General features: G+C 36.3%; 1 protein-coding gene and 1 long non-coding RNA gene across 5 annotated transcripts; one reads left to right on the forward strand and one right to left on the reverse strand.

Annotated features, from left to right (window-relative positions):
* Positions 1-6,462: 6,462 nt before the first annotated feature.
* On the reverse strand, positions 6,463-10,711 carry LOC149551180 (transcription factor GTE4-like). 4 transcript variants are annotated; one of them, XR_016352700.1, is made up of 7 exons: positions 8,553-10,711; positions 8,367-8,415; positions 8,006-8,158; positions 7,697-7,831; positions 7,360-7,485; positions 7,105-7,199; positions 6,463-6,860 (listed from the first exon to the last, which is right to left on the reverse strand). XR_016352700.1 is itself a non-coding variant. In XM_089786760.1 (5 exons), exons 1-4 carry the CDS (start codon positions 10,260-10,262, stop codon positions 7,737-7,739), a joined length of 2,007 nt encoding a protein of 668 aa, XP_089642886.1. In that variant the 5' UTR covers positions 10,263-10,711; the 3' UTR covers positions 6,463-6,860; positions 7,697-7,736. The 4 variants fall into 4 exon arrangements, 1 of the variants encoding a protein (XP_089642886.1); XR_016352701.1 differs by having other exon boundaries at positions 7,096-7,199; XR_016352702.1 differs by having other exon boundaries at positions 7,092-7,199.
* A 388-nt stretch (positions 10,712-11,099) lies between these two features.
* Positions 11,100-11,774, forward strand: LOC149551181 (uncharacterized). The gene is made up of 2 exons (XR_016352703.1): positions 11,100-11,236; positions 11,465-11,774. It is a non-coding gene; the product is annotated as an uncharacterized LOC149551181 (long non-coding RNA).
* Positions 11,775-12,428: the final 654 nt, after the last annotated feature.

A 12,428-nucleotide genomic window follows, 5' to 3' on the forward strand; every position in this document is an offset into this window, starting at 1 on the left:
AAAACTTTTTTGCAATCGTCGGATCTTCAACAATGATCCCACATTCGTGAGGTGAGTGATGCCAAGGTTTTTTAAAACCAAAGCCACAAAAACATAAAAGAAAAAAGGGGCCGCTGATGTTATTTGCGGATTTCGGTGAAATTTGGTCACCGGAATATGCTAAGATAATGGTGATGGTTGGTCCTGGTTTCAATGCATTCGCCGATAGATTGTTGAAGCCAATTTATTCAAAGGAGCCCACTGATAAAAATTGAATATTCCTATGCAATAGATACAAAAAATCCTCTGAAATTGCAAAGCTGGGGGTTCACTGTCCAATTTTGCAAAAAAAAATTCTCTGACTAGCCAACTGACCAGAAATTTTCTAAAAATAAAAATTCAAAATAATAATGCAGAGAATGAAATTAATTGAGATCTAAAAAAATAATAATCAGATCAATTGAAATGACCATACCCAATTGCAAATCGATGCCTTTGGGTGCCAGTTTGCAAAAAAAATTTGCCTCACGATCAACTTTAGCCCAACATAGGCAAATTTATAGTCGATCTTCACCGAATTGACATTCTAGACGCAATGGCAATGTTAGATCTGGCTCTAAACACTCCCAATTTTTGTAGATTCTCTGGATTCGGGTCGAGGTGCTAAAGCATGAACGGTCTCGAATGGCTATGTGTAGAGAATCTCCCCAAGCTCTGATACCATGTAAGAATTTAGCTTAGGGGATAATTCACCCCAAGACCAAGGAACTCAAACACAAGCTCAACAGTAGACCAAAGAGAGAGTGTGATCAGAATGACTATATATTCATTCAATATGCCATATACAAGTACACTAGGAGTGCCTATATATAAAGGCCTCTGGAGAGCTTCTAGAATGCATAGAAGTTAGCAACGTAATAAGTCATACAACCAGGCACATGTCCACCAGATATGGGTTATCCTCCATTAAGCACAAAAGTGAGTGCGGTGATGAGAGGATAAGACTACAATGGTGTAGCACACAAATTAGTGGTGTAGATAACATGCGCTAAATTAGGAGTGTGAATAACTATGTTGTCAACATGACAACTCAGTGAATGATGCAAACTTCATGTTGTAGACACCATGTGTTGAATTAGAGTTGCATACTTTTGTGTTGTCAACATGACAACTCATGAAGGTGTGCAAACTCCTAAATGTCTCACCTAAATAAATAATAAAATAATGCATTAATCTAAGTAAACTTAAGTAAAGTGTAAATAGTAAATACTTATTTACACCAACAATTCTCTTTTCTTATCAATATTTTGTGGCACCCTTGAGAAAGTGGGTATTCAAGATCCCTTGTCTAGGATTTACTTTGGTAGTTTGATATATGTGTGAAGATCATATGTGATCTCCCCAATAGGGTAGAGGAGTGGGCCTGATTAGGTTACCACAAGGTTGGGATGTGATGACTCTCTTACCATTGGGGACCCCACATATTTATATCAATGTTGGATAATCCAATATTGTGGTTGTACCATTTTCATTCTTATATCTTAAAGACATTATGTATTCATTATGAGAGTATGTATTGTTATTCTTTTATGGACATGGTCTTTGTACTTATGAATAAACATGATCTAATAGTATTTACACAAAAGTGATTCGACATTAACAAGCCCTTGAGAAATGAAAACTCAATTTGTATTGCTTAATGTAAATGTGACGAATATTATTATTATTATTATATCGCTTTTGTATTGTTAACTTCATGTTGTATATACTTTAAAATTATCATAAACATTGTAATGCAATAAGTTGATTTATCTTGAGTTCCCTAGCAGGGCATTACAATTTATGTAAAAATATTATTTAATATCTAGTTGGTCTAACTTATGATTAAGTAAAGAAACTAGTGTGAACATTACTCAATATAAATAAACTTACCATTGGTGGGAAAAATTTACAAAATGTCAATACCAACCTTTTGGGAATAACACTTTACTATATTCTACTTTGTACTTTTTCAAATTTATCACTAACAGTTGTTTTGAACTTATAGGCCCATTTATAACCAAAAAATTGTCTACCCTTTAGGAGTTCTACCAACTCATCTTTTTTTTTTCCAAAGAATCAAATATGTTCTTTCATTGGTATTTTCTAATTAGCAATCTCAATGTCATCAATTTCTTCATTGAGTTTCCCATCATTACAAACAAAACTAATAAATGAAATATAATCTCAAATAAGTCATAGGAGGATTTCTAACAATATTTAAATCTCATTATAGTTATGATTGTATATTTGCTACATCCTCACCTTGTTTTGAAGCTTCTTCTTGCTCACCATTTTTTTAGATGAATGAGTTTCCTATTAGATTTCTTGATATTTTGGTACTTTTTATTTGAATTGAGCATTTAATGTCTAATTTTATGAGGTGGTCCATCAAATATATCTTTTAATGATGATGATTTGTGAGTAATAAGATCCCACAATAAATATCCCTCAACTCCATCACCATAACCAACAAAAATAAAATAAAATTTGATCTAGGGTCCAACTTCATTGATATTTAAGAATAAAAGAATATGAATCATAAACATCATCTAAAAATAATGTAAGAGTGGATGGGTGAACACTACCTTAACTTTTTCTCATGATCCATTGATTCTTTCAAGCTACATTATTTTGAGGTAGATAGAGAAGTTGTTAGATTTCATGACACCTACGAATGTTTCATTTTGACCTACAAGAAGATGTGGGGTCTATCCATAAGAATCTCTTATTTTTTATTATCTCAACACCATTTGACCATGTCAAAAAATAAATACACTATTGCAAAAAGCATTCATTGAAAGCAATATAACATGTGCATAATTTTTTTTTCATGTATCATGGGGCCAAACAAAATTACACCAACACATCTATATGAATAGGGGAATAATTGGGTAGGCCTCGATTAACTTCCATTGTCTTTTGATACTTCCAAACAACCTTCTTACAAGGCAATAATTTAAAGAATTTTGAGAGGAAAAAACATCAATGTTGTGATAGAATAGTTCCCAAATATTGTGCTAATTTTAAGTTACAAGTGGATGATTATATTTTTAAAATACCTCTCCCTAGTATAAGAAAACAATTCCCTAAGGCTTTATGATAAGACTCTTCACTAGCTCTACAACATTTTGCTCTTTAATCTTTTTCCCAAGACCATTGGATACAAATGAGTCATTTCATATCTTTTTATCTTTTTTGAGCGCATTAAAAAAAACATAACCTTTGCACCATCAAATAATATTGAAGAAACAAGATCAAATTTAATCTTGGCAAATCAAACAAGTGGTGAATCAAATTGTACGAAGACACGTGCAAATCAAACCTAATCCAAGCAATCAAAACTGATGTGAATGAAGTCATATAAAGACAATTGGGAAGATCAAATCTAATCTATGCAATCAAAAAGGGCATGGAAGGATGCACCTTTACAAACCAATCACATCTAACATTAATGATTCAAAAGACTACACATATTTGAAACCATTTTTCCAAACTAGTTAGTTCTTATATAGAGATGGATCAAAGAGATTGAAGTCGTAATTCACATGGTCAAATGTAAAAAATTACATACCCATCACAAAATTTGGTTTTTTCTTTTCCATATGGTATATCTATCTTTTAATCAATAGAAAGTCTATCTAAATCATAGATTGGTTTCTTTTCCCTCTATCAAGCATTTTGACCTAATTCTTCCAAACATTTGTTAAAAAACTTCAAGTCACATTATAATCACCACCCTTATTATACTATCATTCCTCGCCACTACCACAAATCCCACTCATATAACACCTACGTAATGATTGCTATGTTTATTCATGGGTTGTGTTATATTTGCTTGTCCCTTGTCCATCCTCCAAACATCATTCAACTCACCTACTATATCTACCATTTCTCTCCACTACAATCCCATTCACATACCAACTACGTAGTCTCATGGTTTTTCACAGGCTACATAACAATTAGATAACTATAGAGATAACTTCTATATTTATCATTTCTCACCACTACAATCCCATTCACATACCAATTAAATATTGTCTCATGGTTACAACCATAAGCTACATAATAATTAGATAACTATGGATTATCTCTTACCTCATATTACCTCCTTCATCCCTTACCTCCTTCCCTCTTCCCTCTTCCCTCCATATTCCAACTCACCTACTATATCTAGCATTATTTCTTACCACCATGACAAATCACACTCCAACCAACCTATACTATATATCTACCATTATTTTTTACCACCACTACAAGTGACAAACCGGATACACCATAAGCTACATAACAATTAGATGACTATGGATTATCTCTTACCAACCTATACTATATATCTACCATTATTTTTTACCACCACTACAACTGACAAACCAAATATACCATAAGCTACATAACAATTAGATGACTATGGATTATCTCTTACCTTGTCTTTTCTCCTCCATCCCTCTTACCTCCCTCTTCCCTCTTCCAATCAGCTACTATAACTAACATTATTTCTTACCACCACTACAAATCACAAAATCACAAACCAGACTATATTTCTTACCACCACTACGAATCACAAAATCACAAACCAAATTTCTTTGCATTTTCTCCCCCCTTCCAAAAATCCTAAATGTTTATATTCCCCAACTTTCCCTAATAAAATACCTTCGCATCTTCTCCCCCTTCCAAAAATCTTAAATGTTTACTATTATTGATGATTTGTTTTTCTTCAACTCTTAGGGCCCGTTTGGTGAGCGGAATAGGAATTCATATTCTAGAATGCATATTCCGAAATACGTATTCCGAAATAGAACATATTCCTGTTCTCCGTTTGGTTCAACGAATATTTGATGAGAATTCGCAGACCCGAAAATTTATGTTTTCTAAAATTAAAAAAAATGGAATAAGAATACATATTTCAATACCACGTATTTTGGTGGAATTGCAAAACCCCATTTTTGGGCCAAAAATGGAATACGTATTTCATTTTTGCTTCATATTCCAATCCCGTTTTGGTGCATCCAAACAAAGAATTCACAATTTTTGAAATACGTATTCCTATTCCGCTCACCTAAAAGGCCCTCAGTGATAGTCACCAATTAATTTTGGTGATCCTCTAACCTCATTATTATCAATCCACCAACCTTTTATCTTTTATTATTAATCCCAACTTAAATTTCGTAGTGCTTCTCTAAAATTCCATATTCACCAATTAATTCTTAAAATCTACCTCGTTATTCCGACTCTAAAATCCCATATTCACCAATTAATTCTTAAAATCTACCTCGTTATTCCGACTCTAAAATCCCATATTTACCAATTAATTTTTAAAATCGACCTGAACTTAATTTCATAGTACTTCCAACTCTATATCCCATTTTCAACAATTAATTTACACGTACTAAATAGCATAGCTTAATGTCGATGGGTATATATTGTTTTTATTTGTAAAAATTTGCTTAAATTTTAATTTTAAAATGATATCTAAAATTATTCAAATTTTAATTTAAAATTAATATTTAAAATTACTCCAATTTTAATTTTAAAATAATATCTTAAACAATTCAAATTTTAATTTAAAATTTACTCAAATTTTAATTTAAAAATAATATTTGAGAGGCTGTTTAAAAATAATATTTGGGAGGCTGTTTAAATACAAGCAATAAACTTTAAAAATAATATTTGAGAGGCTGTTTAAAAATACAAGCAATTAACTTTACCACTCCGTTGGAGCCACCGACACCACACACTGAGATCTGCCCTAAGTTAGAAAGTTATATAAACCCCAACTCCAGAGACAAAATATCATTGCCCATATATAGATAAATTTGAGATGATCTTTTCCTCCTAAAGAGTGATGAGATTTTTCTGATATACGAGTTTTTTTTGCTTTCTACCAACCACAATAAGGTGGAAAGACGGATGATTTTTTCAATTACAGAAACTACCGTAATTGAAAGGAAAAAGAAATTTAACGGACACTTCCAAGGCTAATGATATGCTTGCATTGCATATTCCATGACAGAGACATTAGAAAACCAAGAAAGCCATGTCAGCAACAAACGCATAAAGCCCCCTTCTAGAATGAAAGCGATGTTTTTTTGGACATCATAAGAACATCATCATTGCGTTTTGAAAGAATCCTAAGCTCTTCCCCCTCTTACAGCACAATAGGATATTAGGCTTTCGATCCGTCACATCTCCATCCCATAGGCTTTGTTTCCACACTATAGGCATGTGTCTGTGCACGCTCGCTTCTTAAGATTCTTCTGCTTGTTAATTAGCCGCAAAAATGGATGGAGATCATTCTCAACATTTACTTGCTTGAAAATGTGTCGTATATTTGCCCTTTCTGTGGCTTATGCAGAGATAATATAAACATGTTAATTTTGTTGTTCTGAGAAGACTGAAATGGTAACTGCAAATTAAAAGGATCAGTATACATTTACAAAACAATTTAGTCAAAATTTGACACAGAGGCCTTCCCTTCCATTTATGATACATTTGTCACGTTACACAACCCAAAAAGGCCATATGACACAACATCCGCTTTACATAGCAAAACTTCAAATCCTTTCTGAAGCAGACACTGTCAATTGTACTCGTACGCGTATTCATGGGAGTTACTCCTCCCCTTCACTTACTTTCCACAAAACAGATACTAAGGATGAAAAAATGGTATGAATTTTGTGTATGGTACACCTGTCAAGACTGCACTGGTTCCGTTACATTACCCTGCTGTCCATGTCCACATTTAACTTATGCACAATTTACTTGCTCGGAGCAGAGGCAATGCTGAGACTGAGATAGCCTGATCCTGAGCTAAGCCCCTCAAATATGTCTCACTCCACCGCCTGCATATACATCAGAACATAATTTACTACTATTTGGTGCAACAAAGAAATTTATCATCTATACAACTAGATTTTTGTTAAGCTAAACGATAAAAGCCCCTTCCTCAAATAAAGCTACTTAGTTTTAGTTGAAATGGAAATGCAATTCAGTAGAGCTTCAAGATTGTCAAACAAGTAAATTATAGCTGTTAATAGTATTTGGTTTACAGGAGGAGATATTATGAAACGCACTCACAGTCCATACATTAATAGAGTGTGCTATAACGGAATCATATCACATCTAGCCCATCGCTAGTCACTAAAGGATCCAAAAGCCACTTCAAGAACCAGCTCATAGACCTGCACGTATCAGGCAGACTTGCACTAAATCACAGTCTCATACTATTTATCTGCCATGTGCTTTTTAGTACTAAACAACCTAGAAAAAGACTGGATTTTCAAATACAAGAATCGGGGTATGTTACTAAGCACTCTTTGAAACATGGCAACCCAACCCTACCTGTTGGCCTACAATAGATTCAATTTAGACTTCCCAATTCTGGGTGATTCTTCTTTCATTAGATTTTGTCAGAAACCTTCAACCTTGAGCTACATTATCATGAAAAGCAACATATTTTCTGCACTTCTGTTATTAAACCAAACTAATGTCAGTAACACCCTCTAAGAAAGTGAGACTAAATGTTCAGATCAAACCAAGAAACTTGAACTCGTTTTTCCAAAACTTTCAGTTTTAAATGTTAAGCTAAACTGGTGCCCTAGCCATTTATAACAAGTGGAGGATGTTTGATGGAAGCCTGGAACTAGAATTCAATCAAATGCATCAAACATTTACTCACCCATGTTTTGCTAACAACAACGATCCGTTGAGTTGTGCTCTTAGCTCCTATCGGGCAATGCCTTTGATCCTGCACCAGCAGAATTTGCATCCTCCCCCTCTGAGTCGCTCCCAGAAGAGCTCCCAGAATCAGAATCTGGCATATAAATGGAACACCTGTAAATTTTCGTTTACTCCGTAGATAATAAACCAAAGATGTAAAAGCACCCCCTAGCCGCATATGGCACAAGCAAACCTCGTAGCATGCTTCGGCAATGCATAATCCTCCCTAAACAGATTGAACTAGAACCAGTGAGGACAGAGAACATACCACTTGACGAAGAACCAGAATCACTGCTAGAGCTGCTAGAACTGCTCGATCTGCTTCCGTATCCCCCATCTTTATCCTTATCGATCTCTACGGGAGGGAAATTAGTGGAGGGCATATCATCGTCTATATCAACGTCCTCTTCACCTTGATCCCCTGCTAATCAGAAGACGCGCTCATGAAGATACAAATTTACATAGACCAGTCCAATTATATAAATCTCATGTTAATTTCAATATGAACCCAAAACTACTCAAATAACCAATCTACAAATAAACAAATCCCCCAACTGAGTTTGATTACAATCCAACGTAGAAAAGTGAGCTGAAAAAAAAACTAGTACAAAAATGATAGGATAACTTACCCTTCTTATTTGCTTTCTTTTGGGGATCTTCCGGCTCAGTAATAGGGGACTGCAAAGTATAAAACAGAGAGAACTTAAGTCCAACTTCACTAGACCAAACAGCGAGAACTTAAGTCTAACATCATAAACCAAGCACACACTGCTACTAAAGAATGTCACATTTAAAATTTGGAAAAACATCACTACCTTTTCCCTTTTTTCAACCTCGTTATTTGCATTTGTAGTTACTTCTTGTACCTGTTCAGCCGCATTTGCTGTTTTTTTCTTGTTCTTGCTCATATTCTTCTTACAGTTATTGACAAACCTGTCAAGCTCCCAAAGCGTTTCCGTATCGAAACAATCAATATCAACCTCAATCTCATCCTCCTGCTGGCACAATGAGGGATTTCTCTTCTTAATGATCTGAACAATATTCTCTAACTTCTCTGGAGGCAGGCTCTGCAAATTAGCACTCAATTTCTGCTTCTCCTCAAAGCTCATATCTCGCTTTTCAGTATCTTTGGCCTTGGGTTTTTTGGGAGCAGGGGCTCGAGCGGCAGAGCTACTCTTGGGTTTTGCTGCCTTTGGTGGAGGCGGCGACGGACCAAGTATGGGCTCAGTTTTTTTCAGATTTTTCTTTTGTATCTCAGTGATGGGCAATTGTTTCACGTTCTGACCAACACCACCATGAAATCTTTCATCCGACCATGAATTAAAATGAAACTTCCTCTTTTCCTGTTCATATTTATCAATAAGCGGCTTCCATCGCTCTTCGAAAAACTGAAGCAAGGCCTTAGCCATGCCATGAACATCATGCCCTTCAGGATTATAAGTCATCGCATTATTAAAAGTCAATCTTATATCCGCCGCGAAATCAATAGGCGAGCCATACTTACCCTCATTAAGCCTTGATTTCACGGTGCCGAGATCCATGGGATTCTTAATTATTGCATTATAGTCATGTAGACCTAGCCCAATCACATCTACCGGAGTATTGAAAACCCACCCAAATCGGTGTTTCATCAGCCTCGTTAGCAATGACCCGCATTGTTTCATTGCTTCTGCAAGCTGTTTACCAGCAACCGGATTGACCAGCGGCTTCTTCGGCTCCCTTCCGTCCAGCTTTTCCTGTGTAGATCTTTTATGAAGACCAGACTTTTTATTTTCCGGCGGCGGCATCTTATCCTTACCTGTCAGAAACTCTGAATTCCGATAATATTGATTCGCCTTAGGTGTCCGTTTTTCCTTAGCAGCACCATCACACCCGACGGTCATATTGCTCTCAACGCTTAGCGGCAAAGGACGCTGACCATGGGCTAAGCCCAAACCTTGGTTACCCGCTAAACCAGAGGTCACTTCCTTACCTCCATAGTTATTGCGAGCATCATTTCCAGAGAATTGGGAGGCGCTATAGCTAGCGTTAACATTAGAATAACCACCCCCTCCGCACCTTAACTGCACTTCCTTGGCCTCTAACCTACCGTACAAACTCCTAACCTGCTCTAATTCCAGAGTTAATTTTCTCCTCAACTCCCTAACCCTATCTGCAGAATAAGAACTAATATTATAAGTAACAAATGCATCAACGCTCCGCAGACCACCATCCATGGCTGCCGCATCATGGTTAACATTAATTGATTTCCTGTTAAAGCTAGAAGAATCATCAGATGCCATCGGCGCAACATCATGACCGCCGCCGCCGGCCAGAACGATCTCACGGCCGCCGCCGCCGCCGCCGCCGGCCAGAACCATCTCACGGCCACTATTGCCTTTGCCGTTACGAGACTGCTGAAAATCTAACACAGGCTTCGCCGAAGCCGACTTCCCGGAACTCTTCCTCATGTAAACCTTTTTCTCCGCCCAACGATCCTGGTGATCCCGCGTCTCATCACGACTCGCCAGCAGCGCGGAAGCCATTCATGCGAGGGCGATTCTCCGGTGGCATCAAAATATCTCAGATCGCTTCCCTCGCGTCTCATAGAATTCACTCCTCACGGCCTGGAACCCCAATAAATATTTCTACAGCAAGGGTTCCGGAATACACGACCTAAAATCGACAGCTTTAAGCCACGATTCTGCGGCCAGATCAGGACTTCTGATGGTCAGATCCGCGGGATTAAGGATCAAATGCGATCTCAGAAGCAGAGCTCCGAGATCACCTTTATAGGCTTCACGATTTGGGATATTTCTTACCGCCGGCAAAAATCTCACGGCCAACTCAACCGCTGGAAAATTTTCCTCGGATTTCTGAAGAAATCGGGAGGAACAGAACAATTTGCCTCAAGCAAGCAAAGATTTGGAAGGGAAAGAAGAGGCCAAGGACAAAAATAAGGGCAAGGGTTTCACAGGCAAACCCTCGATGCGATAATCAGAGCTCTACACCGTCTCCTCTTAAAGGCGGTAACGCTGCCCGCCATCTTCTCGGGCAGCATCCCTGCCGTCCATCTGATCTCATAGTCGGTCCACCTGCCCGTTCCAGACTAACCCCATCGACGGCCGCGATACTCCGACAATTTTGACACGTGTCATTTATTCAGCCGTTGGTTTTCCGAGGATCGCATTTTAAGGGTTTCAATCTGGTTTTGTATAAGTCGGTATGTAGATTGAAGTCGAGATTTTAGGGCAACACTTTTGCCCGTCGCTTTCAATGGGTCACATCTGGATGACGTGGACGATTACGTCACTGCAGAAAAACTCCTCCTTACCTGGGATGCCAGCTGTTTTGGGCTTTAAAGATTTTTTTTATCTATTGCGAGCCCGCGTTTTTGCTGGAAGGTTATTGATGGAAAGGGATTTTTTTTCTGGTTTTTGCAGGGAAGAAGCCATGGCAGCCACAAAATGTAAAATCCTCTGGAGCGCTTTCATCCATAATCCGCCTGGCTGTTGAAAAGGTAGATTATTTGTTTCAGCCATAATAATTTGGTTTCATCCGTAATTTTCGATTATTTTGGTTGCATCGGGTCATTATGAAACCCTAAAAATTGACATCTGAGTTTTATTTGATTGCATCTGAGTGGTTTTTCAGTCAAACATCTTGTTACTATGAAACCCTAGAAACTCACATCTGGTTATTTCATTCATAATTTACCTGGTTATTATGGAACCCTGGAAATTGACAGTGAAAGAAGTGCTTCGGCCGTAATTTTTCTGGTTATGAAACCCTAGAGATTGATTGGGAAAGAAGTAGCTTATTTGGTTTCGTAAGGAGATTGATTGGGTTAGGTCGTCGACAGTGGAAAGCAGAAAGCAGAAAGACTTTCAGATATGGTTGGCTCTCGTTATGGGGAACAGAATATCCATGTGCTTCTACTTGATGTAATCTAGTATTAAACGGAGAGGTGCAATATCCTTTTTTTGTTTTTTGTTTTGTTTTTTCAAATTTGTAGTTATGTTTTTTGGAAATAAAATAGTAAGGTGTAGGTTTTTTAATTATTGTGTATTTTGTCTTTACTGTATTATTATAATATTTAATTATATTTTAGGCAAGAGTCTACAACACAATGGTAATGGATTCAAATTTGTTTAATACATAAAAAAATTAATCTTGGCTTCCTCGGATCAAAAATATATATTTTTGTATATTTAACTATTTTGATAAATGAAATAGCATAATATTTAATTTTTTTTAATAATTTGAGAAAATATTTTTAAAATATTTTGTATTTATTAATATTATTCTTTTATAAAGAATGTGGGGGATGTCTTGAAAGTGTCCTTCCATTAGCTCCTATCAATAATTTTTTTGGAATTATGTATTATAAGGTCCTACAATACTTTTTATCATAAACAACTAAAATATAGCTTCCTTTTATTTCAAATCATTTAAACTTAAGGATGAAAGAAATTTGAAAAGTTGAACCAAAAAATGTATATATAAGAGGAAGTGCAAATTGAGAAAATAAAACTAGGGTAGCATGTTGAATAAAGAAATTAATTAGGGTAATGATAAAGGTAAATGCATAGTCTCTACTAGTAGGAGAGTCAGCTTAAGATTGTTGGTAATTCTCAATAAGTTTTAAAAAGAATCTTATGTTTAATAAAAGATATTTATTAATGTCACAATACTTCCAATCCTAAACAACT

This window comes from Cupressus sempervirens, chromosome 6 (genome assembly GCF_028749045.1).
Source record: "Cupressus sempervirens isolate cs-2001-9-10 chromosome 6, ASM2874904v1, whole genome shotgun sequence".
Taxonomy (NCBI): domain Eukaryota; kingdom Viridiplantae; phylum Streptophyta; class Pinopsida; order Cupressales; family Cupressaceae; genus Cupressus; species Cupressus sempervirens.

What these genes read in the sequence shown, in the direction of transcription:
- LOC149551180 (XM_089786760.1), bottom strand. Translation starts at nt 10,262, where the DNA reads ATGGCTTCCGCGCTGCTGGCGAGTCGTGATGAGACGCGGGATCACCAG. An exon ending in AGGTTGAAAAAAGGGAAAAG is followed by an intron (nt 8,416 to 8,552) that starts GTAGTGATGTTT and finishes TATACTTTGCAG; the next exon opens with TCCCCTATTACTGAGCCGGA. An exon ending in TTCTGGTTCTTCGTCAAGTG is followed by an intron (nt 7,832 to 8,005) that starts GTATGTTCTCTG and finishes TTTATATGCCAG; the next exon opens with ATTCTGATTCTGGGAGCTCT.